This window comes from Rhamphochromis sp. 'chilingali', assembly GCF_963969265.1.
Source record: "Rhamphochromis sp. 'chilingali' genome assembly, chromosome: 2".
Taxonomy (NCBI): Eukaryota; Metazoa; Chordata; class Actinopteri; order Cichliformes; family Cichlidae; genus Rhamphochromis; species Rhamphochromis sp. 'chilingali'.
This window is the reverse complement of record NC_137930.1, coordinates 19,301,538-19,327,850: the sequence shown is the minus strand read 5'-3', so window position 1 is coordinate 19,327,850 and position 26,313 is coordinate 19,301,538. Positions and strand designations below refer to the sequence as shown.

At 40.0% G+C, this 26,313-nt stretch overlaps 2 protein-coding genes across 4 annotated transcripts in view; both read left to right on the top strand.

The window, feature by feature from the left end:
* csgalnact1a (chondroitin sulfate N-acetylgalactosaminyltransferase 1a) overlaps positions 1-20,753 on the top strand; it is a 36,741-nt gene extending 15,988 nt beyond the window's left edge. For all 3 annotated transcript variants that reach the window (XM_080876093.1, XM_080876092.1, XM_080876091.1), the window contains exons 3-8: positions 2,700-2,916; positions 4,955-5,056; positions 14,964-15,142; positions 15,396-15,490; positions 15,714-15,795; positions 18,977-20,753. In XM_080876093.1, coding sequence (XP_080732219.1) covers positions 2,700-2,916; positions 4,955-5,056; positions 14,964-15,142; positions 15,396-15,490; positions 15,714-15,795; positions 18,977-19,272 — 971 coding nt within the window. In that variant the 3' untranslated portion in view covers positions 19,273-20,753. The remainder of the gene's footprint in view (positions 1-2,699; positions 2,917-4,954; positions 5,057-14,963; positions 15,143-15,395; positions 15,491-15,713; positions 15,796-18,976) is intronic.
* A 2,222-nt stretch (positions 20,754-22,975) lies between these two features.
* LOC308392789 (uncharacterized protein) lies at positions 22,976-25,622 on the top strand. Its single transcript, XM_080876019.1, has 4 exons — positions 22,976-23,160; positions 23,959-24,153; positions 24,242-24,318; positions 24,575-25,622. The coding sequence occupies exons 1-4, from the start codon at positions 23,131-23,133 to the stop codon at positions 25,212-25,214; spliced, it is 942 nt and encodes a 313-aa protein (XP_080732145.1). The 5' UTR covers positions 22,976-23,130; the 3' UTR covers positions 25,215-25,622.
* The last annotated feature ends 691 nt before the right edge of the window (positions 25,623-26,313 follow it).

The window sequence follows — 26,313 nt, the reverse complement described above, 5'->3', positions numbered from 1 at the left end:
TTTAACGTATTTACTAAATGAAAGATTATGGTGTCCCTTTGGGAAATGAGGCCTTGGCTCACAGGAAGCAGGCCAATTTAACAGGAAGGCCTTAATTCAAGCTGCTATTAGGCAAAATCTATGGCCGCAGAAATCCCTCTGTTCTCTTCTTCTTTTGACATCAGTAGTATTTTGACTCTCTTCCATCTGTCTGTCTGTCTTCTGTCTTTGAACACCAAATGCCTCTTTGCAGGAATGAGTTTTTTCGCATTCCAATTTCCAATTTTTTGTTCCACTAGCCTCATGGGGTATGTTTGCAAGCAGTAATCTGTTAGTAATGTCAGAGTAATTGGAAAACAACCTCTCTATGGGGAAACAAGCTGACATACAGCGTCCATCAAGATAACTGACAGACACCGTGGAGAATGTGTGTGGTTTACGTGGCCTCATTGCCTTATTTTTTCCACACAAATCATATCAGTCCAGTAAAGAAAGTATTGATGACAGAGATGATATTTGTAAAAAATAGGATTCCATGAAAAAAAATGAAATATTTTACATTTAAAAACTAGAGATGGAAAAATATTTTACTTAGCGCACAGAATTCTTATGGGGAGTCAAAAGAAAGATGCACTGTGGAGAAACCAGGAAAACAAAATTATTACGTGAACTCAAGAACAAAATTTAAAATCTGCCTTTGATTCTGGATTGTATTATATTGTCAGCAGTTACATTAGAAGTGTGATATCACTCTTTTACCTGAGGGATGAACATAGAGCTAGAGCCATTTCCTGTTAGCTAAGCCTAGCTTAAACACACACACAAAAAAAAGGTTTTTAGAAGTGCTCCCAAGACTCCAAATGACCTCAGCAGGTAGAGTCTGCTCTGACCCTTATCCTGTAAAGAGCATCGGTGTGCTCCAGTCTAGTTTATTATTCAGGTGAACACCCAGCTACCTAAAAGAGTCCACTATCTCAGTATCCACTCCCTGGATGTTCACCGGTGTCAGTGTGGTGGGTCTGCGTCTCCGGAAGTCCACCACCAACTCCTTTGTTTTCCTGGCTTTGATCAGCAGGTGGTTATGCTGACACCAGTCTACAAAGTCCAGAGTCCACTGTCTGTACTCTGAGTCGTCCTCACCTGTGATGAGGCCGACTATGGCACACTAGCTTCAAAATGTGGCCTCCTTGTTTGAGGCTTTATAATTTACAACTTACCCTCCTAAGTTTTTTTGTGAACTTCAATCAAACCTGGTAATTTACTTTAATAAGCAGACAGATTCCTATAAATATGACACTTTTTTCAGTACATGCTTACATCAGTAAAATTACCCCAAAAAAACAGACTTTAAATTAATATAAATGTAAAATAACATTTTTTTAAATTTTTTAAATTGAGAAAAAAAAAAAAAGCTAAGCCTAGCTTAAACACTGCAAGCAGATGATAATGGCAAATCAGCAGAGAAACAAAAACAGCTTTCAAATAATTGAGAAACTGAAATGAAAATTATTTAAATGAGTCCCGCAAATTCTTAATGTACAGGGTGGGCCATTTATATGGATACACCGTAATAAAATGGGAATGGTTGGTGATATTAAAGTCCTGTTTGTGGCACATTAGTATATGTGAGGGGGCAAACTCCTTAAGATGGGTGGCCATTTAGAAGTCGGCCACCTTGGATACAACGTGGATAATTTTATTCTTTCATGAGTTATTTACAAGTTTCTCTTTGTTCACAGCCATTGACATGTTGAAGAGGTTAACACGTGAGGAGCGGATCGAAATTGTGTTGATATCTGGTGAACGCAGTAACCGGTTCAAAAAAGCGCCCCTCTGACAGCTAAACCCATCTGTTCTCTGATTGGATTGTTACATTTGTGATTGACATGACATTGACCAATCAGATGAAAGGAAGAAAAATAGGGTCAAAATTCATACTTGTAACTTGCAGGGTTTTTTTTGGCTAAGTCCACACACAAATCTTTTTTACGCACACACAAATTTTGTTTACACATACAAATCCTGATTTACAAGTACAAAATATTTATGACCACATTTTGAGCCCATAGATTCTGGGAAATGCAGTTTTCTAATGAAAAATACCTGTTAAATGCTCCCTTTTGGCAGAAAATTAAATCTATAATTAACAGCTCTCACTAAACATGTGGCTAACACTTAAATCACTTACAAAATAACCAAAATGCTGTTATCAAACAATACATGTACATGGTCCAGTAAGCTGGGGTGTTTACATGATATTCAACTGGTACTAAGATGCCCAAGGTGTGTCAAGAAACTAGGCCCGAGGACCGTAATCCACCATCTGTCTGAACCTTTGATAGAAGACAAAAACCTTCGAAATTCTTACCCTGCCATCTGAAAGTCTCAGCAGAAATCGAGGCACCACACTGGGTAGTCTTTTTCTAATCTTATTTGTCCACTTTTGGTGAGCCTGTGCCAACTGCAGTCTCAGTTTACTTTTCTTACCTGAAAAAAGTGGTATGGATCATCTTGAACATGTTTACACATTTAAATTAATTGCGTCTATGCCATTTGATTAGCTGATTAGATATTTGTAATAAGAAGCAGTTCAACAGGTGGATGAGTGAGCATATAGTGGAAAACAATTACACCCTTACTGTTTTATAAGAAGAAACAATGATGTTGACTGTATTTAACTTATCTGCTCCTGATTTCATGCTCCAAATCTCCCCCGCCAGGTATCACGCGTACAGAAAAGGACAAAGGTACGTTGTACGAGCTGACCTTCAGAGGGGAGTCAAGTAATGAATTCAGACGCCTGGTCCTCTTCCGGCCCTTCGGACCACTCCTGAAGGTGAAAAACGAGAGAGTGGACACAACCAATGTGCTCATCAACATCATCGTCCCGCTCTCCCGACGCACGGACAAGTTCAAGCAGTTCATGCACAACTTCAGGTGAGTTAGATGTTTTGACCTGCAAAGTCGACAGACAGTTGCACCCCTATAAATTATTCGTGGCGGCTCTTTCTATCGCATGTTACTAATTCAGAAAAATGCGATACTCAGTGTTATTCAAACCAAGTTTCAAACTTTAATTAAGGATCAACCAGACAGAGACAGGGGCTGAGGAGATTAGAGGGAAGAAAATTATCATCAGAGCGATTTTATTTTTACTTTTTTTGGGCATGTAATTAACATTATTGAAACTGCATGCGTTGTCTTATCAGTTAATTTATTTTGCTGCTGGTAGGCATAATCTGAATATAAACAAATCTGAGAGACTTAAAATGACTCAGACCAGAACATGAATAAAGATGTTCTCGGTGATCACAGCCATTTTTGTCACCTTATTACCATAGGGAATCTATTTTCATACACACTTTTAACGCGTATGACTAACACCTCAAACACACCGCACTGTAGCTTCAACCACACGTAGAGCCAAGCGGGTGCACGCATGAGACAAAATCACAACAGATTTTTTTTTCTTTAAGAAAAAGGGTCAGGGTTAATGGAGTTTTCTAAGGTGAAAATAAAATGAGTCATTTCCGTAATTTTCGTAATAATTCACACTCACAGCTATCAAATCTAATCACCTGAGAGCAAAACATGCTTGGTTCAGCCCTGCAGCCCGTCAAAGCTGAGGAAATGTCTTCCTTAATGTCTGTGATTTATTGTGCTGCTGCTGCTGCTGCTGCTGCTTATCACAGCTCTTTTTACATGGTAAATCCTACTTTAGTGGCAGTGTTGCAGCCCATTAAAATGCCCCCCTGGCAGACCAGCGGTACTTGATATACAGCACGGCAAGAAGTGTACTTACTTGAAAGACTTGGGGAGTCGCTGAGCAAACACTTCACCCTCATCTATTATAAAAGTGCACTGAGTAAGAGAATAGTGTGTGTGTGTGTGTGTGTGTGTGTGTGTGTGTGTGTGTGTGTGTGTGTGTGTGTGTGTGTGTGTGTGTGTGTGTGTGTGTGTGTGTGTGTGTGTGTGTGTGTTCGAGATAACATTGGGTAAATCCAAGCTTATTATGAGTTCTTTGTCCACAGTTGGAATTGAAAATATGCTTAATATATTAAAAGGAAAGACTATTGATAAAAAGTCCTGCTTGTGAGATTTGTTTGTATGCAGGCAGATTTTTAAATTGATTTCTTGCTTTTTACACACTCAAATAATTAAGAGATGGGTTTTTGTCTGCTCTGGCCCCAGCACAGAATTAGACTGCCTCATCAGATCCCAACAAAAAATCAATTTATTCCAATTTACTTCTAGACCAACATTTATAGAGGGCCTTTTATGCGACAGCATCAATAATTGCAGCAAAAATGTTGGCTCAATATTCCCCGCACATTTTATTTTTTTTCAAGCATTTTTGCCTCATGTTGTGTGCTATGAATGCTATGAATCGCCTGCCCTAACGTCCCTTTGGGGAAGATGTTGACAAACTGCGTGTGCACATCTGCGCATTTGCATGCGTACCTCGTGGGAGAGGTGAATTATCTGCAGCGTGTGCTTGTGATATATTTGACACGTCTCCATCAAAGAGCTTTCAGGCATCTCCACCTGGTGTCTGTTTTACTCACAATAAGAGCTTCCTCTGTGTGTTAATACGGGGTCAAAATGGGGGGAAAGCCTTGAATACAGATACAAACGATAAATTTTATTTCCTTTTTTAGAATAAATCATCAGGAAATAGTGAATGTTTAGGTTCCAAGATCCAGTATTCAGTCTGCTGGCCAAAGCCCAAAGAAATTCAGCTTTATAAAGCAGAAATCAGAAAATACTTGGCTCTTATGATGAACTACTTAAGCAGCTATTCATTTCATTATTACAGTTGTTGTGTTTTGGCACTGCATGGATAGATCCTCCAACCAAAGCTGTATTTTTAAAACCCCTCATGTCCTCTTCCTTCCTGCACACCCCCAAATCCCATTCTCCTCACACACTTTCATCCTTAATATTGCTTCCTTTGCATGTTTGTGTTTATGTACAGGGAAGTCTGCGTGCGTCAGGACGGCCGGGTCCATCTGACGGTGGTGTATTTTGGGAAAGAGCAGATGAGCGAAGTCCAGAGCACTCTGGAGAACACATCCAGGTGGGTTGGAAGTGGAGCCAAGAAGTGGTCTTTGAATTATAATTCCCAACACAAGAGTATGAAATGCAATTTACGTAATGAAGTGAACGCAGCCCCAGCCGTGTACCCGCTTTTGGAACGCGCTGTAGAAATGTTTCCACTGTTTCAACTCTTACCCTATAAACATTTCCTTGGTGCACAAAGCGCACACACCTCCTGGCTCGCCATTCTGCCACAGCCAGTCATCTGTCTGATAAATAATAGAGCAGTGTGCCACCCATGCCGGGTAGCTGAGAGCTACCAGCCAGCACAGATAAATTACAACAAGCCTGTGATCCTGCTGCCCTCTCGCACGGACACCCACATCTCTCGGAGAGGGATCGCTGTCGCCCAATCGGGAGTCAGATCCGCTGCGCCGCAGATTCCCTGAGGGGGTTGCTATGGTGACACTTGTCGTTTCCCCAGCCTCGAAGGTTTTTGTGTGGCCTTGAATCAGTAGGACTATCACCGGGATCACACAGCGTGTCTTTGTCTCACCGTGCTGAGAGGAAACCGTGGAGATTTAAAAAAAGATAGCATTGCACGGTCTTAAAGCAAAGTGTCAGATCAAGTGTAGAGAAGGCAAATTTAGAACCTGTGAATGTGAAAGGCAGACACAAAAAACATACAGTTAACCCGAGGCCTCATTGATTTTAGTGTGGGAGCCTTCTTAAATAAGTGACAGTGAAAGTTTGTACAAAACAGAAATTGAAAAGAGTTGGAGCTGAAGGTGCAGTCTGGGAAAGAACGGCATTAAATAAACTGGAATTTCCGGTAGTTTTTCTGCTTTGAACTTCCATCTCTTTGTACTCTTCTCATTCTACTGTATTCCTGAGCTGTGTGGAAACATATCTGGGTGTGAATCACTGGGTGTAATCAAGCCTGCACTCCTCTTCCCTTTTATCTAACATTCAGGCTGAGGCTGAAATGACTGGGAATTATCATGGCTTGTTGTTCTCGTATCTGGGATCTGACACAGACAGACTATGCACAGATACAGTCAAATGTAACCTGCTCTTTAGCTTGCAAGGAGAGGTGCACGTCTGTATGTGTTGCTGCAGGTAATGATTTATTTTTAAGAGTTAAGCATTATTCTTTTTTTTATAAGCGGACTGGAGTCTATAAATGCCAAGTATAGTGACAGAATTACATCCCAGCTCTAATCTGACACTTTAACTGTTGTCACCCATTTATAGCGTACATGAATGGACTAGTGTTGGAAATTAGCTTTAACTATATAATACCCTGCTCACTGCTTTTAAAACTGTCAGGGTTTTTTTGTTTTTGTTTTTGTTGTACAGCTATAAAGATTAGATAAATTTACATAAACTAGTACATGGCCACGCAGCAGTATTGTTTGCTGTGTTTGTGCAGTTGTTAAGCTAATCACTATGAGAAAAGTCAGAAATAGCAGTGGTACTTCCTGTTTATATAAATAAATAGATAAATATAGGAGTCATTGTGTGCAAAATGGATTTACGTCTGTGTAATTAAGGGACCACATCAACCAGTCGTTGTCTGGTTGTCTAAAAAAACAAGTGTATTTGTTGTACAGTCATCATCCGAACACTGCCCACCCCCATTAAGTGTGTAATAAATTATTGGTATAATAACTGTCATCATGATTGCATAGATGTAGTGATATCTATGGGTAAACCATGAATTCTGTATAGCTATATTTTAGACTTTTCATATAGTCTATAAATACAGTGAATATAGTAAAATGATGTTATACATAGGCAGACAACTATTCTCACTCACATACACACCTGTTGCCAATTTAGAAGCACACATTTACCCAACATGCAAATGCAAAGGTGCAGAGAGAACCCAGGCACTGGGAGAACGTGTAAACAGCACACAGAAAGGCCAGCCAAACACAACACATTCTTGTTATGAGACTATAGTGCTAACCGTCATGCCACTTTGTCATGAAATCAAAATGACACAATGCTTTTATAAAGTGTTATAGATGCATAATTACTATAAATGCACCATTTTAGCCCTTCGGTAAATGGTTGCCTATATCAGATATAGAAATGAACCTTCAGGGGTTTAACATTTACCTTTTTCCTATTTTGGTTGCTCAAAAATTGGCAATGTAGAAGGATTTACCAGGTAACCAAACAGACAGATTGATACCATGAGGTAAACATTAATGTTAGCATGCTAATGATGCTAGCATGCTTTGATGTTAACCAACATACTTTAACATTTTAGGGTTAACATCTCCTCACTAAACACAAAGCACAGCTAAGCCCTGATACGTGCAGTTATACAGTGATTTAATTAAAGAGCAAGGTGTCGCAAATCTTCTAAGCTTTTTTTTAACTAAATGACATCTCCCAAATGTGAGCTAATGCTTATTTTATTTTTCCGTTTTTTGTTTTTATCAATTTTTTCCTTTATACATACATAGCTCCGACTTACAATAGTACTTTCTAAGTACATTATATTATATACCCTGCAACATTTTCTTATTTTCTTCAGTTTATCCAGATTCCACCCTAAAAACCAAGTCAAGGAGAGGACTGACCAGAGGGCTGTTTCTGTGAAACGAAACTGGTTCACACAGAGCACATGCCTTAATTGGCCAGCAAGTCAATATCTGTTTGCAGCATGTTGGCATCATTAGCGACTGATAAGATTCTGCACTTCCAGCAAATTCAATTTAACACTATAACTTGGTTTAGTTTGTCACATATCACCTCTAGCTATTTGTCTTGGTGTTTTTTTGTTTTTTCTATTAAATCACATTGCAGTCACACTCCCCACTTTTAAATAGCACAGTGTCCCTGCTCAAATTTGTTTGGGAAGCATTTACATGACTACCCACAGCCAATATAAACTACTTGAGGCCAATTTCCCAAGAGCCTAACAAGATCTAAATTGTCCGGGCTCTCAGGCAGCTTTTCAGCCCATATCAACCTCTCTACAGGGTTTAAATTATTACCTTTTTTTTACTGCAGGTGATCATTATTTGAGAGTATACGTATTAAAAGTCAGTATAAAAGTATTTGCTATTAAAAAGCAAGGTTCCAGAAAGCAGGGCCTTACTCTCCAGCGATTCTGTCTTTTTTTAAACATACAGAAAATCAGTTGCAGCTTTCAAATGTGGTTCTTAACACATGCACACTTCAAAGCCTAAACTCAGACTCAAACCCACAGGGCCTTGTATGTTTTCGAGCCTTACATGCTAGAAGATAATGATTCAACACAACATGAGTGGAGCAGAAACCAATGGAGACGGAGAGGGGGGCGGATTGTGTGTAAAGGATGGAGAAGAATGAGTGATCTGTTCTGTGGAGATACCAGTCGATACATATGAATAATTACTGTGTTTCAGATGCAGAGGGGAGCCAAAGGCTGAGGGAAAAACAGAGCGAGAGGAAGTAAGAGAAGAGGTGTAAAGATAAGATATCAGAGCTGAAAGAACTTGAACAAACCACAGATTTTTCCGGGGATGGAAAAAGGGTGTCACCAAGGATTATACATGAAAATCTCACAAAGATAAAAGGCCCAGAAATTTGGAGAGACAAAGCATCAAAGGATGAGATCACTTTGTCATTCCTTTCTCTTTATCTTGTAGCAACTTGCCTTTTGCAATTTGTGCCATTACTTCATTGCACAGAAGGGTTAACGATCTCAGAAAAACCCACTGGGAGCTTTGAGTGAGCACGAAAATAAAGTTGAGAAGTTGGAAGAAGATTATAAGTGTATGAAATAATATCCAAATCTCTCATGAGTTTGAAAGCTGTCCAATATTCATTATGAAGAGATCTGATGCCTTTAATACAGATCTATTTTGAAAAAACCATTATTAACTTTGGTAGGTGTCTTGCCTAAGGGCCTCAGTCAGAGAGTGATCATGAGTCTACATTTTTTATAGTTTGCACTTACCCCTTTATTACATGCGTGGACTGCTGATTCCCCTGCTCGCCATAAAGAACAAGCATCCAGAGAGGTTATGCATGCCACCCCCTGCTCTGTAAACAGAAGACAGCCAAACATGAAGTATGAGTCGTTTAAAATTTATTGCACGTAAAAAAATCATAATTTGAAAAGAAAAAAAAAAGCAGCTACTGGCATTGCTGAATACAGAAAACACTTGAGAGATGTTGAGTAAGTGGAAGTTGACTTTTTTATTTATATTTTTATGTATGTATTAGGTGGAAACTACAGTTGTACCAGTGAGTCTGTGAGGCTGGCCTAAATGCTAAATGCTCACATATTAATATTTAGCAGGTGCAATTCCACATCTTTATTTTTGCTAATATTAGTAAATCAGCACTAAGGACAATTTATAGCTAATCAAATATAGCTTGTTTTGATCAAACAAATATCTGTTATTACAGAAACTGGATTGGAGGGTGGCGAGGTTTTGCAGATGCATATGATGGTAACTTTTGGGACGTACAACAATCGTGACAGTGTAGAGTGACTCGCCTGCAGCCAATTGGCAAACGTTGGAAAAAAATGCATATTACTAAGAATATGTATTTCCTACAAATATGCACATATTCTTTTTTGCCTTTTATTAACTCGTTGACCAAGACTTCCTAGCAACTGCTTTGGTAGCTAGCAGATTGTGTCCCGTAGTTTGCATGAAAGGCGCCAACTTGTCCGGAAACACTTGGCTACTATCCAAGCTGGAGTGAAACTGTGAAAAGTGCGACTCAAACTGGAAACCCACAGGAGACCGTATTCCTTCAAAGTAAAACTTGTGCCTCTTGAAACATGTTAGCACAGCTTTTGCTTTTAAGGATGTTTTCCATGTCCGGTTTGTGTCAAGTTTTGCCACTGCACGGCTAGTAGTTAGAATTAGTTTGCAGACAGGTCAACATCTTCTATGTAAACTACTATCGACTGAGGCTTTTAATGCAGGGGACAGATGTAATCTAGCAGCATCCAACAACCAATATGTCAAACAACTCTTTCATGGTATCACGCTAACAGCGTCACAGCTAACAGATTGACTAGCACTAGCTATTTATTTTGATTAGGCTGTTTATTTGTCAGCCTGATGTGATATTAAATAGGGTGCCAACTTTGGTTAGTCATTAAAAAAATAAAATCCTGGATTCTAATCCAGTCTGTGTATTCTCTTTATGGATTCCTTCTGATTACTCTGGCTTCCTCCCATAGTCCAAAGAAATGGGGTTACACTTTGGCAAATCATTCAGACATATACCGCATGACTAAATTGCAAGCTTGCTTCTGTGATATCTTCAAGAAGTGTTGAAAATGAAGAGAAATGTGTATATGGCCTCATATTAGATGCATCATATTTGCAGTCAGTCCTCCCCTCCCTGTCCTGACTGAGCAGAACTAACAGGATCAGACCTGCTGCTTAGACACAACAGGGAAGCTCTTTACAGATTCACTCAATCTGACACAATTTCAACAATTTCACTCCTACTAAGTACCATTAGGTACCATCACGCCTACAGTAAACAAATTGACTATTTTAGATCATAAAAGTGTGTGTGTTGGGAGGAGGAGGCTGATGCCTGTGGGTAGGAAGGGAGAAAAAGAGCAGATATAAAAAGTAATTTAGAAAACAAGGATTTATTTCTGGATTAAGTTGACACACAAATGTGGGGTCTATGCTCATATTTCTGGACTTGCAGTCATGAGACACAAATACACATAAATGTGTGGAAGCATTATTCAGAGAGGAAAATCACTTGAAGCAAAGCTTAGATTCTGTATTAAGAGCGACGTAGCAGGCAGCGACTGCTTTGCAAGCCTAGAAAACCGCTTTATAGTCAGCGTCATCTTTTCCTATTCGAGCCAGGAAGCATTTTAGCAGTGGTATGTTAAGTAATGGCACTCATTCAATATACAAACTCTTGATGTCTAATATTAAATAAAATATGCATGACAAGATTTTTATAAAACACGCACACACACTTACTTAGCCAGTAAAAGTGTATCCCTGGATGAACTGTTATTAAAATGAACCAAAGAACAAGCCATGAAAATCCCAACTGATTAAAAGAAGATAATGAACAGCAAAATGCCTTGAAAATAAACCGCTTACTCCAGTATCAAATTACAAGACAATAACGTTGATTATATTACAAATAAATTAACTCAAGTTCCCTGTTGAAGGGCCCTCACAGGCTGCCTCATCCAAGCTTTTTGTCAGTCACTCCAGAAAAGGAAATGCAATCAAGTCAGTTATCCCCCCTGCCCACAAACATACCTCTACCATGTGCTTGATTGTGGAAATATTTTCAAAAGCACCACCCACTCGCGGACCAGAAGGAACACTTATACCGCATGCCTATAGGATTGAGCAAGAGACAAACTCCTGGAAACAAGTGGAGACGGTAGCATTTTGTTCCTGAATAATATTAGTAATCAGGATATTCTGACTAAGCTAAATGTCTCTGTAAAAATTAAACACACTAAGCAGCTAGATTAGCATAAAGACTGGAAACAAGGGCGAGGCAGCCTGGCTCTGTCCAAAAGTAAAAGTTTTTTTAGGCGTATTTTAAGCTGCTCCTTAATCTCCCAAGGGATGGATCCGCATGTTTGATTTGGCACAGATTTTCCAGATGCAGCGCTCCCGTTTTCATCTGGGCTTGGGACCAGCAGTAGAAGTGAACTAGCTTGTGGCCCACTAATGCTGGGTTTGTGTCTCCTTCCAGTCAAGGGACCTTTCACATGTACAACCAAAGTGTCAACCACTACACCAATGGACCAATCTGACATCTAAAATCAGTTTTAAAGAAATAGTCGGGCATCTGACATCTTCTTGGTAGCAGGTATGTAGTTAGTGGTACCACTAACTTTACAAGTCCTCACAGTAGTTTAGCTTAGTTTGGCATAAATACTGGAAACTGGGGAAAACGTCTAGCTCCACATCTCCGTCCAAACGTCCTTAAAAATGGTATCTATAATGTTCACGCCTTCTATATTGTTTGTTCATTCTGAAATGATGATCCCAGTTTTTGTTTCATTCTTTTAAAATCTTCAATGCGAAAATGACTTTAGTTGTTCTCAGTGGATTTCCTAGCAAACAGGGATAAACTACAGCTTTAAAACTAAAGACACGAAACAAAGAGCAGAAGGACGTCCGGCAACTTCACATAAATTCTCGACGTTACTGTGCGTTCTGGTTTGTTTGCGAGAAATCATGATGTATTTGCAGACTGAGCCGATGGGAAGCTCGTCTCCCATTAAAGTAAAGCCTGAATCAACATGTGAATAAAGCTCCTGTTGCGTTAACATTGTTTAAGACAAACAGAGCTATTGTTCTCCGTCTCTGCCATCTGTGGACGGTTTAGTGCCAGCGGGTGGGTCCGCGGGGACTCTTGTGTGTAGACGGTGAAACAGACTGACTCGGCTTGAGTTTATAGACTCGAGATGTAGATGTGGAGGCCAGGCTCCGTGCACTGACAGCACAGAGCGGGCAAGTTAGCGCAGACATCCAGATATTTCTACCTGTATATGAACATTTCGCAGATTTTCTAAAGTTAAGACAGTTCAGGGATGTGAAAGCTTTTTTTTTTTTTGTCTGTGTCTTTAAATGACAGGCAGAAGTGGTTTTTCAGACTATATAAAATAGTCTCATTACTGGTGTCATGTTTTTGTTTCTTTTGAATTTAGAGCCACTGGGGACCAGAGGGTTTCATGTCTTATTTATGGGGGAGGTTGAACGGAAGGGAGCGAGACAAAAGCTTTACACAGCAATATACATGAATCAATTTCACACACTGAACATTGTTGCAAACGTGACACACTCGCACAGCGGGGATTTAGAAATGTGGGGAGTATGATTCAAACCACCTCAGGCCAAATGTTTCTTCTGGTCATCCAGATTTTCCTTGACAGAGCGTGTTTCCCAGCATCGCATGGATGAAGGAGGGTGATGGATGCAGTTTGTCCTGCTTCACACTGAGATATGCGAACTGTTTTTTTTTCCCTTTCTTATTCATCCTTTATTCAAAGCCCATGCAGTTGTGTGTGTGTTTTTGTCTGAGTCTGTGAATGCGCATACATGAGGAACGGATTAGTCACAAACAGTGTAAATTGTTATGCTTAAAGAAAAGCCGCAGCTGTGTACATCTGGATCCAGCTGTTTCTCTTCACTCGTGCTTCAGCCTTGAACAACTCAGTGGCCAGTGACAGAACCAGCTGAGTTTCCCATGAAGCGGAGTAAAAAGAGTGGGAATTTGAGCTGATGTGCACTTTTGTGCGTCATCATGTTTAATCTCTGGGTGGAACGTTCAAAAAGCAGAAATCAGAGGATTAGAAATTCTAAAGTTGGTTAAGCTGAATTGTGGCGCAGGGCCCTTCAGCGAGATGAGCTCTCAAGATTTGTGAAAAATGTGGGAGCTGCGCTATATTTCAGTGTTAAAGTGGCTGCATATCAAACAGTCAAATCACCATTACCAAAGTTCATTACCACCAAGTAAGATTTAAACACAATTCAGCTAAATTAGAAACACAGTTGCAGCACAGTAATGTTTTGTGAGGGGAAATTAAAGTGTGCTAGAAAAATTACTCAATCAACAGCAGAGCCCTACAGCTAGAATTTATTCAGCAGCATAAATACGGCAATTAATGCTTAATATGTGGTATGTAGATAAAACGGAGTCATATATGGAGCACAGAATCTGCAAACATAGGAAAGATCTGCCATATGTTAAATAATAATGTATAGAAAATGTCTGACACCACTGCAGTGGTAGTAGTGCAGCCTCACCTCATAGCAAGTAGCTCCTGTCTTTGAATCCACTGGCCGGCTGTGGCCTTTCTGTTCTCCTGCACCTTTCACGGGTTTGCATTGGGTACTCCGGCTTCCCCTCATTGTGCAAAGACATGCATGTTGGGATAACTGGTGATTTTAAATTGGCTGCAGGTGTGAAAGATTTTATGTCTCTATATGTTAGCCTGCATTAGACCGGTGACCGGACCTGAACCAGAGAAGCGATTAAGAGAACGGATACAAAAGATGGCCTTCAAATTATGCCGCAAGAACAGTTTCATTTCGATATAAGGGGAAAGCATTTGGAAGAATTGAACATGACTTATTGAGATGTGGGATTTAATTAAGCTGTTTAGTGATTAGACTCCGATGACCCATCGTGGGAGAACGGATTGTCAGAGGTGATAGGAATAATGACAGGACCCACCCGAATTTAGACACTAGTGGTGAAGATGAAGATGGAGGCTTGGATGGAGCTCTGTTACCGGGGTGAGGCAGTGATGGGGAAGAAGCGGGTTGCATGAATGATGTGATGATGTCAGCACTGAGTTTGATGGCGTGGGAAAGTGAAAGTGACTTGAAGAATAGACTCGCAGCCCAACATCCAGGCAAGCAGGCAGATGAGTGATTACAGATGCTCATAAACTACATTTGTTCAGATGAAATTATTAAAAACTGTATTTATTTGAGTGCAATCAATAAGAGAAGTAAGTTCTGCTTCTGTAGTGGGTAAATTGTGGCATGAGGATAACTGGGGACAAAATGTGAAGCAAGCAAAGTTGAGTGAATATGATTTTTGTAGGCTCTTCTTCTTTGTGTCGGTGCCTCCGTCTACAGAACATACATTATAGCAGGTCTCACTACCATCTTGTAAATCTTGCTGCTTTCCTTCTGTTGCAAATCACTCCTGACATTCATGTCTGCCCACTCCACCCTGCCTGCACTTTCTTCTTAACCTCTCTTAATGAGTCTGCTGCTTTAGATTGATATGATTTTTGTAGGCAAAATAAACAACAGTGCTTGCAGATAACACCATGCTGTTTGTTATTTCACTTGAATTCAACTTTCTTTCCTATTAATTTATTAAATTGTGAGGCTTTTTTTCTAGCTTCTAAAGTGCTTCTAAAGTTGGCTAAATTACCCAAACTACTTCTCTTCGCCTTTCTAAAGGGAAGCAAATTTTAAGAACTACACGCTGATGCAGCTGGACGAGGAGTTCTCTCGGGGGCGGGGTCTGGACATCGGCGCCCGAGCTTGGAAGGGAGGCAACGTGTTACTTTTCTTCTGCGACGTGGACATCTACTTCACCGCCGACTTCCTCAACACCTGCCGACTCAACGCACAGCCTGGTGAGATGACTGCTGTAAACTCCCATGAGACATGCGGCATGCAAAACACTTTAATGACAAGACAAAATGCCAACTCTGGGTATTTGTAACAACCCTGGTGACAGATTTTTATAATTGGATTTTCAGTTATCTCAGGCTGAGTTGAGTGGGCCTGTTAAGTTTTCTTCTTATTTTCTATTGTGTAGTAGTAATGCACACATTCCCATCAGATTACAGCTGCTTCATCTAACAGTTCTTTTTTTCTGCATCTCAGGTAAAAAGGTCTTCTACCCGGTGTTATTCAGCCAGTACAACCCCAGTGTGATCTATGGAAGTCCCGATCGTATCCCAGCAGTAGAACAACAGCTGGTAACACACACACACACACACACACATACACACACCTTCTTTTCATCCCTTTTTCAAACCCTGCCACGCACTTGTGGAAAATACCACACTCAGCGTGGCGCTGCATTGCAGAACAGTTTAAAAACACTTCACCTCTCCAGTTGCTATAAGTGGACAAATCCTGTGTGTTGGACTAGTATTTCTTTCCACACGCTGTTTAACGCTCGCTTATTTCCTCCTGTAGGTGATCAAGAAAGACACGGGCTTCTGGAGGGATTTCGGTTTCGGCATGACCTGCCAGTACAGGTCCGACTTCCTCAACATCGGTAAATATGACGGTTATTTACAATCCTGACACGGGCATCGTGCCCATCGGCGCATCTTTGCAGCGAGGAATTGGTAAACAGTTGCTCCTGGGGGCTGATTATCAGGTGTTACGTAACGCAGGGCGAAAATGGTCCTCTGAAAATGTGCACTTTGCCACTCTTAACGGCGCCACCGCTTAATGGATGTAAAAAAAAAAAAACCTCACGGCCCAAATGGTTCAGTATCGCATTACTTTTCTTAACAGGGAGGAGATTTTATTATATCACTCTGCGTGAAACAGCTCTGAGCTGCAGCAGCATATATTAGCATATCTCATCGCCCCGTGTCCTCTCCATCTGTATATCTGGCAAGGAATATTGGCTCTGTAGACAGATTTACATCAATTTAGTTTGCCTCCAAAGTGAAATCAATTAGAGGCTACTGTGGAACTCTGAGTGCTTTATTGTTTAGGGCCCACACACATGCACACACATTCATGCAAATGTCCTCACTTAACTATGCCAAATTGTAAAACACAGCTCCAAGGCCAGGAGTGTTGTAAAAGGATAGTTTGGCATTATGGGGAAATAGTAATGTTAACTCACTTTATGTTCCAAGTTGTATTCCACTTCATGTATTTATTTATGAGCGCGTATCCCAGAGCTGAAAACTAAATGGGATCTAAAGAAAAAAACACAGAAGACATTAGAAACAGAATGAACAGCTAGCCTGGCTCTGCTGAGAGATGATTAACTAACACAATATAAAGATAAATATGCAGTAAAAAAAAAAAAAAGTTTAAAAGAGTTTAATTGATGCATGGCAAGTTGGCAGATTATTTTACATAAACAGAGGCCAGCTGTTTAATCGTTCAGCGGTGGAGCCAGGCAGTTTTTAGAGGAGGGGCAAGGATGAGACCTTTAGTCACATTATGGTGGTGCAGAAATCGATGTTTGTCGCATCATTATTGTCATTATAAGGATGTAAATACACTCATTAGCCATGTTATTAGGCACTCCTTGTTAGTATCAGGTTGGGCACCCTTTTTTCCATCTGAACTGCCTTTCTTCTTCCTGGCACAGATTCAAGAAGGTGCTGGAAACATTCCTCAGAGATTTTGGTCCGTGTTGACATGATAGCATCACACAAAAGTCTGCACATCCATGATGGGAATCTCCCATTCTGTCACGTCCTGAAAGTTGTTGACTGGATGGAGATCAAGTGACTGTGGAGGCACCGAACTGAATGTCACGTTAATGAAACCAGTCCAACCACACGCATCAAGGCAAAGCGTGTAACAGACACGCTGGTCCGCCGTGTCCATTTCCCCCTTTGGATCTCTAAAACGTAAATGTACATTAGGGCTGCCACAAACGATTATTTTGATAGTCGACTAGTCACCGATTATTTTTGCGATTAGTCGACTAATCAGATCATCATCCATTAAACGTAAAAGTACAGCTTATTGCACCAGCAGCATCTGCTCTTATATAACTATCATTAGCTTACAGCTTTAAGTGTTTAAGGTCTGTGCTAACTAAAAATAAAGACAAGATGATAGTTAATTGAATTCTAATTAAATGTGCAGATTGTTTCGGTGGAGTTTAATAAACTCAGCCGATTTACTCAGGAACAAATAAAATACTGAAAAAAGCCAAACAATAACATTTTTAAGTTATCTAAGTGACTTGTATATGTTTAACCTGAGTAGGGCGGTGGGTTTGAAAACGATCTGCCGGGAGTCCGGTGCTCTCATGGCCCCCGGCTAGCTATCGAGCTAGTGGGTAACAGACGCCTCCGAAAACGTCGGAGCGCTTTTGAAAATATGTGGTGTCTTGATAAACTGAGCAGATATTTGAGGTTTACACAGCTACATTCTCGCCTGAAAATATGTTAAACGTTTATTTTGTGACCCAGAAAGAATAATAAGAGTAATATTAAAACTAACTAGCTGCCGCCATTGTTGACAACTGCGCTGGGCCGCGCTATGAATTCTGGGACACAGTTTCTTCTTCTTCGGGGTTTAACGGCAGCTGGCATCCTTGTACATGCAGTGCTGCCATCTTCTGTTTCAGTCCGTTATTACACTCTTAAATCCTGCTACTTATTCCTGCTTTTGGGATCTTACAAAGCTTCAAATGACGCGTCGACTATTAAATCAGTCGTCGACGATTTTGATAGTCGACGTAATCGTGACTAGTCGACTAATCGTGGCAGCCCTAATGTACATGCATGCAGAAGTTGCAGTGATCTGCAGTAACAGCAGAGGGAGAACTACCGGTAAATCTCTTAGGAAAAGAAGGAATGCATGTAACGTCTTTGTAGACTGATAAAGTTTTATTTCCAATTTCATTCGTTTAAAAAACAGCTTTAATCCAAAGAGCATGAGATGGGTGGAAAGAGGATTTCCATCTGGGTAAACAACAACAACAACAAACTGAGAAAAACAATTACATCCTAATTATTTCCACTCAGCTGTAAAGTGGGTGAGAGAAACAAATAATGTGGTAAGTGGGTCTGCTTCTGTGTTTGTGTCACAGATTTCTAAAGGAATCTTTAAAATGAGACGGGGAACAACGAAACACGTGCGAGAGCTAAACACGATTAGCGTCCACAGTTTCCTTTCTCACCGAACTCTTGATGTGAAATGAAATTATGTGTCTCCCCAAACGTATTTCTTTATAAAAGCATAATTTAGTGGTTCATGTTTGCACTCTTTGTTTCATCATAAGGATGTCCTTTTGGTTTTTTTAGGCCACGAGTGCACATTCAGAAACAAGCACAATGCATCCATTTGTGCAAATGTTGTGTCTTATCTGTGTTTGCCCCTGCAGCTTGAATTTAAAACAAAAAAATGCAAAATAACAAAATAAGGCAGACAGGGAGAGACGGCATAAACAAAATAAAACTGCAGGGAGGTACAAAGTGCAACTGAAAGCAGGCACGAGGAGTTCTGGCGTCTAATGTGACAGGTTTAAGATCGCCTGGTCACAAAGTCCAAATGTCTTTTCTGTCCCCACAAGAAACAACAAAACAAGGCCGTGGTTATGATCACACACCACAAACTCTAATCAGATTTCATAATCAGCATCCAAAAACTCTGGAACTAAAAAAATGTTTAGAAAATTGTAAAAATAAAATAAAAAATTTTTAAAAATGCGGAAAGTTTCCTATCGCACGCTCTCCTTCTGTTCTGCCCAGGAGGTTTTGACATCGACATCAAAGGCTGGGGCGGCGAAGATGTTCACCTCTACAGGAAGTACCTCCACAGCAACCTTCTGGTGGTTCGAGCGCCGTCGCGAGGCTTGTTCCACCTGTGGCACGAGAAGCACTGCGCCGACGAGCTCCCGCCCGACCAGTACCGCATGTGCATGCAGTCCAAGGCCATGAACGAGGCCTCGCACGGCCAGCTGGGGATGCTCTTCTTCAGGCACGAGATTGAAGCTCACCTCCGCAAGCAGAAACTGCAGCAAAACTCGAACGCTAAGAAGACTTGAATGCTGGAGTCAGCGGCTGAATTACGGTGGCTCTCTGTGCAATCGGAGCTGGTGAACCCAGCTGATCTGAACTTTATGCTTTAAGCGGATTGCTGTGAAATGCTCCTGTTTGCTGTCTTGCTGAGAACTATTGAGATGGTCTACCCGGGAAAATCCCTCCCTGTCTTGTTGGGTTAAGTTTTTTTTGTTCATCTTTTGGTTGGGTCTGTCTAGTTCTCTTTTACCTGCATTTCCAGTCTTTGCACTAGGCTAATGCAGGCTTAAGTCTGTCTTGTCATCTAACTCACACCTAGAAAACAAACACGTGGTTACCAAAATCTAAAGCTTCTCCTTTTAATGACAAGATGTGAGGACTTTGTTTTTAAGGACTCAACATAACAGAAACTGTTTTGTCTGCGCATCTTCACTGTTGAAGTGGAGAGTCGGACACTTCCTGCAGCATCCATCTGTACTGTAAGGTGCTTTTCAGCGCTCTCCAGAAGAAAACGTGGAGCCTAAAATTTTGAGCTTTAAGTTGACTTTCGAACTGCGTGCCTTCTGTGAATAACTCCTGAACACTGTCTGCTCTGGATGGTCAGTAAAACTAAGTGATCCTTCCTGCAGGTTTTATATAAATTGGGGAACACTGCCACCTAGTGGGCGGGGATTGAATAACGTGCTTGTGAACAATTAAGGACTTTTATAAAGCCTTAAATGGTCTTGTAGGTTGTTTTTAATATATACATATAAATTATTGTTTATTGGTCTTCTTTGTTTTATTAATATTTTTAATTTTTGTAAATGCTACAAGCTTCAGGCAGTGTTTGGTGTAGGCGTTTCACTTTTGTAGTGAAGTGAGAGTATAACATGAATCACTTAATTTCTGGGTGTTTCCCAAAAAGTGTGGCATATACAGATGGGTTAGAAATGACAGGAAAACCCAACACAAAGTTATGAATCTTAGTAAGTTAATTGACTGCCAGTTGTCAGGTGTCTGTCTGTCTCACACATTGGTCCAAAATATGTGTTTGAGCAGGCTGAGATTTGGAGACTTTGAACCCTCGTGTCCTGTAGACGGGGATTGTAATCACATCTGGATAGACATGTTTCATTAAGCGATTGAAGGTGGTGCGCTGGCTTGCAGCAAGATTTCCCTCTAAGTAGGGATGAGTGGACCATTAGGCGTGAGGTTGAAATGCCCGTCACAACATAAAATCACTAAATCCCCTCGCTGTGGGGTTCTAGCATTCAGGCCTGTACCGGTTTTTGATGCCAGACATGAGAATGGGATCAAGGATGACTCATCCGGCCATGGCACTTATTTCCACGTTTCTGACAAATAGTGCTTTAGTGGGTTTGTCCACAAAAAGTTCAGCTGTGCATTCATTTTGATACAAACCACAGCAGCATCTCTGTCTGTGTAGCTGATGATGGATTGTTATGCTGATGTCGTCAGATCGCTGACACTCTGCCACCTGAGGAAGAGTCGCTCCGTTTGTCTTGCACACATCAAATATGCGCCATCAGTTGTTGTTTTTAAACCTACCCACTGATTTGTTTTCCCACTCTGCTAAATGCAGATGTCACTTTAGTCACTGTTCCCTGTGAAACACCAGCGAGTCGAGCAGTCTCGGCGACCAAAGCTTCCTTTCTTCTTCATGCAAAAGCGAAATCAACTGGACCTGCCCACCATCTTTTAATTTGTAACCCATCTTTACATATTTATGCCCACAGTGTGACTAAAGATCACTTCCTTTTTAAATATTTAAATTAAGATAGACGTGAACATGTAGGCTACTTTGTGTTTTCATTTACTTAATTTGCGGCCACATAAATTAATGTGATAAAATGTAAATGTAAATTATTGACGATGACTCAGAAAGTCAGAACGGGACTTTTAATCTTAAGGTTTTTATTCCACGTGACTCAAATGTGACAAAGATATGAAAACTTGCCAGTGCAATACTAAAGAAGAAATGTGACATTACACATGTTTGAGTGTAGTCACAGAGATACACAGAGATACCTGACTTGTCTTTTGTGTTTTATTTTACACAAAATCACATTCTTCTGTGTGAAAGTCATTCAGATGATCCTTTTATATTTGATTCTTTTATGTTCAAGATATTTCTTTCACTCCATGTAAATGAGCTAAATAAACATTTGTTTATACTTTATGACTTTGCTTATGTCATATTCTGTAGTTATCAAATCCAGTATACCTATAAGATGGTTTGCATTACAGAAAATATTCTTTTTTTCTACTTTCAACCGTATTTTGACACGTGTAATAACACAGACATGTTCATCTCTGTTTAGTTCTTTCTTATGTGTTAACTCTTGATCCAAAATGTCCAGTACAAATACATTTTTAAAAAGTAAAAACAAAAATGTTAAACAGAGAATATATTATTACAGGATAATACCAAATAATGCTATTTATGTTTTTTTTTTGTTTAGTTTGCTTATTTTCACAATAAATGTCATCTAAGTTTTTACGTTTTTTCTGTTATTTGATCATTTTTGCAGCGTCTGTTTTTCTTTCATTACACTGCTTTTTTTCTAAATGTTTTATGTCAATAAAGACATCAAGGCAGAGCCAGTCGTATGTTCTTTAAAGGTTAAATAAAGTCCTCTTCGCCATATTGATTAAAGCAGTGTTTCTCAACCAATGTGCAAGATTATCTGGTTTCATCATGCTAGGCCAACAAACCATTCGGGGTTTTTTTTTTTTTTTTTTTTTTTAAAGGGGGCATTTGCATCACAGAAGAGCCAATGATGGTTCTGATATCTGGGAAAAAAATAAAAATAAATTTTATATATATATATATATATATATATATATATATATATATATATATATATATATATATATATATATATATATTAGGGGTGCAACGATACACACACAAAAATGTTCATGCCTTTTTAATTTGTCATTTATTACAATTATAAATATATATTTTAACTCAAAAGTACAGTTTTTAAATTTAACCCTAACCCTTGTGCGTGTTTTTTATTTTGACAGCGAATGCGCACCTGCGGACCACTTATGTGCAGCCCTGGTTATATAGCTCATCATATTGCAGCCACAGAAATTATTTTGTCCATGAAACCATAAAGCTGCACTTTCTTTTTGCCTGATAGTCTGATTTGTCATAACTTCTCCGTTTTGTGGTAAGCTTTTCTTTGGCTGTCACTTCTTCACCCTGACCTGTCTTATTTGGCTCAGCAGAACTGAAATATATATCCTGCTGCTTTTACACACGCATTCACATAACGCTCAGCGATTCTCTGGGCGATCAACCTCTTACATGTTTAAGCTGCGGGAGATTTCACTTGTCATGTTTGCGTAGTAAGCTAACAATTAATAAGACGATGTCAGAGGAATTGGTGCACAAATTATCACCACTCACCAATCAGTACTGTCGCTCTCTATACACAGTTCGCGCGATTGCAAAGTGAAAGCAAAAAAACAAGCGCAAATATGTCACATATTGACAGTGGCTCACCGATGCCAATGACATAATTACCCAGCTACATTTCTGAAAGAATGCAAAAGCATTGACATATATTTTTCTTCCTACAATAGCCCGACGGGCAGGGCAGATATCGATTTTGGTAGCCCGACTGGAAAAATCGCTAGCCCCAGGACGTGGGGCTAGCGATATTGCGAGCCCTGTATCTGATGGACTACTTGCACTAACACTTCCGCGTTCTATGTAGTCCTGCCCCAGTGCTTCCGGTGCGGTTAAACCATGGCGACGTTCTACACTCGCTGCCTACAAGAGCTCCCAAAATTGAACATCACCGATGTTCATCGGATTTGCAGAGTGATGACTACCCCCGCCAGCAAATTAGATAAAGGATTTAAGTTATATGCTGCATCATATATACACAACTACGAAGGTAAGAAAACGTAAATTAACCGACAAAGAAACGCTAGCTAACGTCAAATGCAAACACTACGTTACTCCGCTATGTCCTTCATTTGATGTCAGTTCTCTACATTACATGTTTTCTTAAACGGTGTTTTATGTCGTCCTAAACTATAGTTGAGGTTTTAATGTCACTTTTGTAGTTAGACACTGTTATAATGGCGTTAGGTAGTTGGCTAACTATGGAGGTAGTTAACTACCTAATGCTACTCTTGCTAAGTGTAAAATATATATGTTTAAGACATGCTGAAATGAGTAATACAGAAATAATGCTAATGGTACTTGTATCTTTATTCAGTGTCCAATAAAGACAGGTTGTCAGGGGAGGTCGGTGTGAGAGCCCTGTGCTACAGGTCAATGAGGAAGAGTGAGGCACCACACAGACTAAGTGTAGGCAGGAAGCTGTGTAAAGTTGTTAATCCCCGTTCAGTGGGGTTCAGTTCATTTAAGCATTAGTTAAGTTCATTCCTAAAGGCCCATCAACTTGAATGTTTTCCTTGTCTCCCTGCTTTATCACTCCTAATTTGACTAGTCAGATAGTTAAATCAACGTGTGTTTGGGTGATCAGAAACATTTGACAACAAGTTAATACTGCAAATATACACAATCTAAGTTATTACAGTTATCAAGCATGGTTAAGTTGTTTTAATAGGGAGAGAAGGAAACACTAAGCATTCAGGAGGGTGCGTAACCATAACACTGAACTATGTTCCTGTTCGGCTCTTCCATGAAGATGTTACATTTTTAAATTTTCGTTCTTTCTTCTTAGATTAAGCTTCTGGATTCATCGCCGGTGATACTGACACATAGCCAGTGCTCCTGTGTGGCAGGCGCTGTTATGTGCAATCACACAGTGGCACTGCTCTTCCAAACAGCACACTACTCACAACTCAGAGTGCCGGTTGTCCCCCCTGTGCATAGCTGCACGGAATCTGAACAGCAATGGCACAAGCCACGGACAGTGGTAATTTAAATGAGGTTAAAGTTTTTGAATTAGTCCATGTTTACATATGAACAGCAACACCATCCATAGTAAATGTGTCTTCTGTTAGGGTGTGAAGCCAGGACCCATCAACTCCATGATCTTCACTAAGCCGGTACCAAATAGAATGGCCCAGACTGGAGTACGGTAATTACATTTGTAAAATTTGGTTTCACGTGTTACAAATGTATGTTGCTATTTTTTTCATACATACATGTGTCAGAATAGGTATTAATTTACATACAACATTACACTTTCTGAAGACGGCTAACTCAGTCATGTACATATACATCCCAGTCTCTAACTTATGCACCACTGTTTTACACCTTTTAGTTTTTAGTTTAGTTGTTGTTCAGTATAACAACCTTCTTCCTTACATTATTGTCATTGATGTTTTCTTTAGGAGTGGCTTCTACAGAGACATGGTGGGTCCGTTACCAGATCCCTGCTTGTTCAGAATAACGGAGGCATATGCAAAATTTAATATTGAGGACAGGCCACTTGTGACCACAATGAACATGAGACCTGACAAGCCCCTTGTGGAAAGTGCCTTTGGGCTGGTGCAGGAGGGCAGTGTTCTGTCATATCAGCAGCCGGTTTTGACAACCCGGTACATCACACTACACCGCGATGCACCACCAACACCGCACTTGCCTCTGGAGGGGTATGACATCTTGCCATCAGATTGTGTGTTTGTGTGCTCAGAAGAAGAGCTTCTGCATCTGAAAAGCTTGTCTGTAACTCTGGAAATGGCTCACAAAATAGAGGAAGCTACACGTGAGCAAAGCTCTTCGTCTGAGTGGCATCAGCTCCGCAGGCCCAGAGTGACTGCCTCTAGGTTTCGGGAGGTGTGTCACGTCAGAGGCCAGAGCTCGGCCGAGTCACTAGCAGAGCGTATATTGAAGGGAACAAGGCAGACAGCAGACATGAGGAGAGGAACTGAGATGGAGCCTGCAATAGCAGCAGAGTATAGTAGGCTAATGAATGTTAACTACTCACCCTGTGGTCTGGTCATTCACCCCATTGCTTGCTGCATCTCCTGATGGTGTTGTTTTTGACCCCAATGAATACCCCCAGTTTGGCTTCGTCGAATTCAAATGTCCCAATGTACAAAACTTTATTGACTGCAAATATGTGCAGATGGAATGTGGTACCCCTAAACTAAAAAAGAGCCACGCATATTACTGGCAAGTGCAAGGACAACTGCTCATCAGTGGGATGCAGTGGTGTGACTTTGTTGTGTGGGCACAAGAGGACTACCTAGTGCAAAGAATATACATGGATACAGATGTGCACAATGCAATCAGAGAAAAGGCAGACTATTTCTTTTTTTACATATATATGCCAAGATACCTGTGTTTGAAAAAATGAACAGTAAAAACATAGCAAAAAGAAAAACAGATCCTTCAGGCTGGCTGGAACAAAATAACTGATGTTTTATTTTCAATATATTTCATGAATTCTTTTGTTGTTACATGTTACTTTTATGTGACATCAATAAACTGTTATTTAAGCAATGGCATCAATTTAATTTTTAAAAACACACATTAAAACGTTGAATTTGTGCAGAACTTATTTACATGGTAAGTATTTAAAACTCCATGCCTAGCATACTGATATACATTTAGACAATAACACAACTGAACTGTAGAAAACGATAAATGGTATTTTTGATGTTCCAAAAGCTCAATGTCACTTATGATTTTAAAACGATTTAGTGATTTACTTTATAATTTTGATAAACAGTTTTGTTGAATCTGAATAGTAATATAGTAATATAATTAAACAGTATTATTAACATTAAACATTTGCAATGAATTTGAATTATCAATAACTGAAACTCAACTATCAGCACTCAAGTACCAGTTCTGTAATCAAGTATTGTCAGCTGAGAAGGAAGAAATGCAACTGTAGTGGCCTCAGCTGCAGGTCATTTTCCATAAGTTACTGGCACTGGTGTCTTGGGAAAAATCCATCTTGTCTCACTTAACCCATTTTTTAACTAATGCTGTGTTCTGGTAATTTGACAGCATACATGCCACTGCAAACAGTTGGTTGATATTATAAACATGTGACATGGTAATGATGCTATCAAAAAGTTTGTTCTGTTTGATCCTCCTAATGACTCGCTCCACATGTACC

Excerpts from the sequence above, each read along its gene's own strand:
- LOC308392789 (XM_080876019.1), top strand. The coding sequence starts at position 23,131 with ATGCTGCATCATATATACACAACTACGAAG. Across the intron at positions 24,154-24,241 it reads GGCACAAGCCACGGACAGTG|GGTGTGAAGCCAGGACCCAT; the intron begins GTAATTTAAATG and ends GTCTTCTGTTAG. Across the intron at positions 24,319-24,574 it reads ATGGCCCAGACTGGAGTACG|GAGTGGCTTCTACAGAGACA; the intron begins GTAATTACATTT and ends TGTTTTCTTTAG.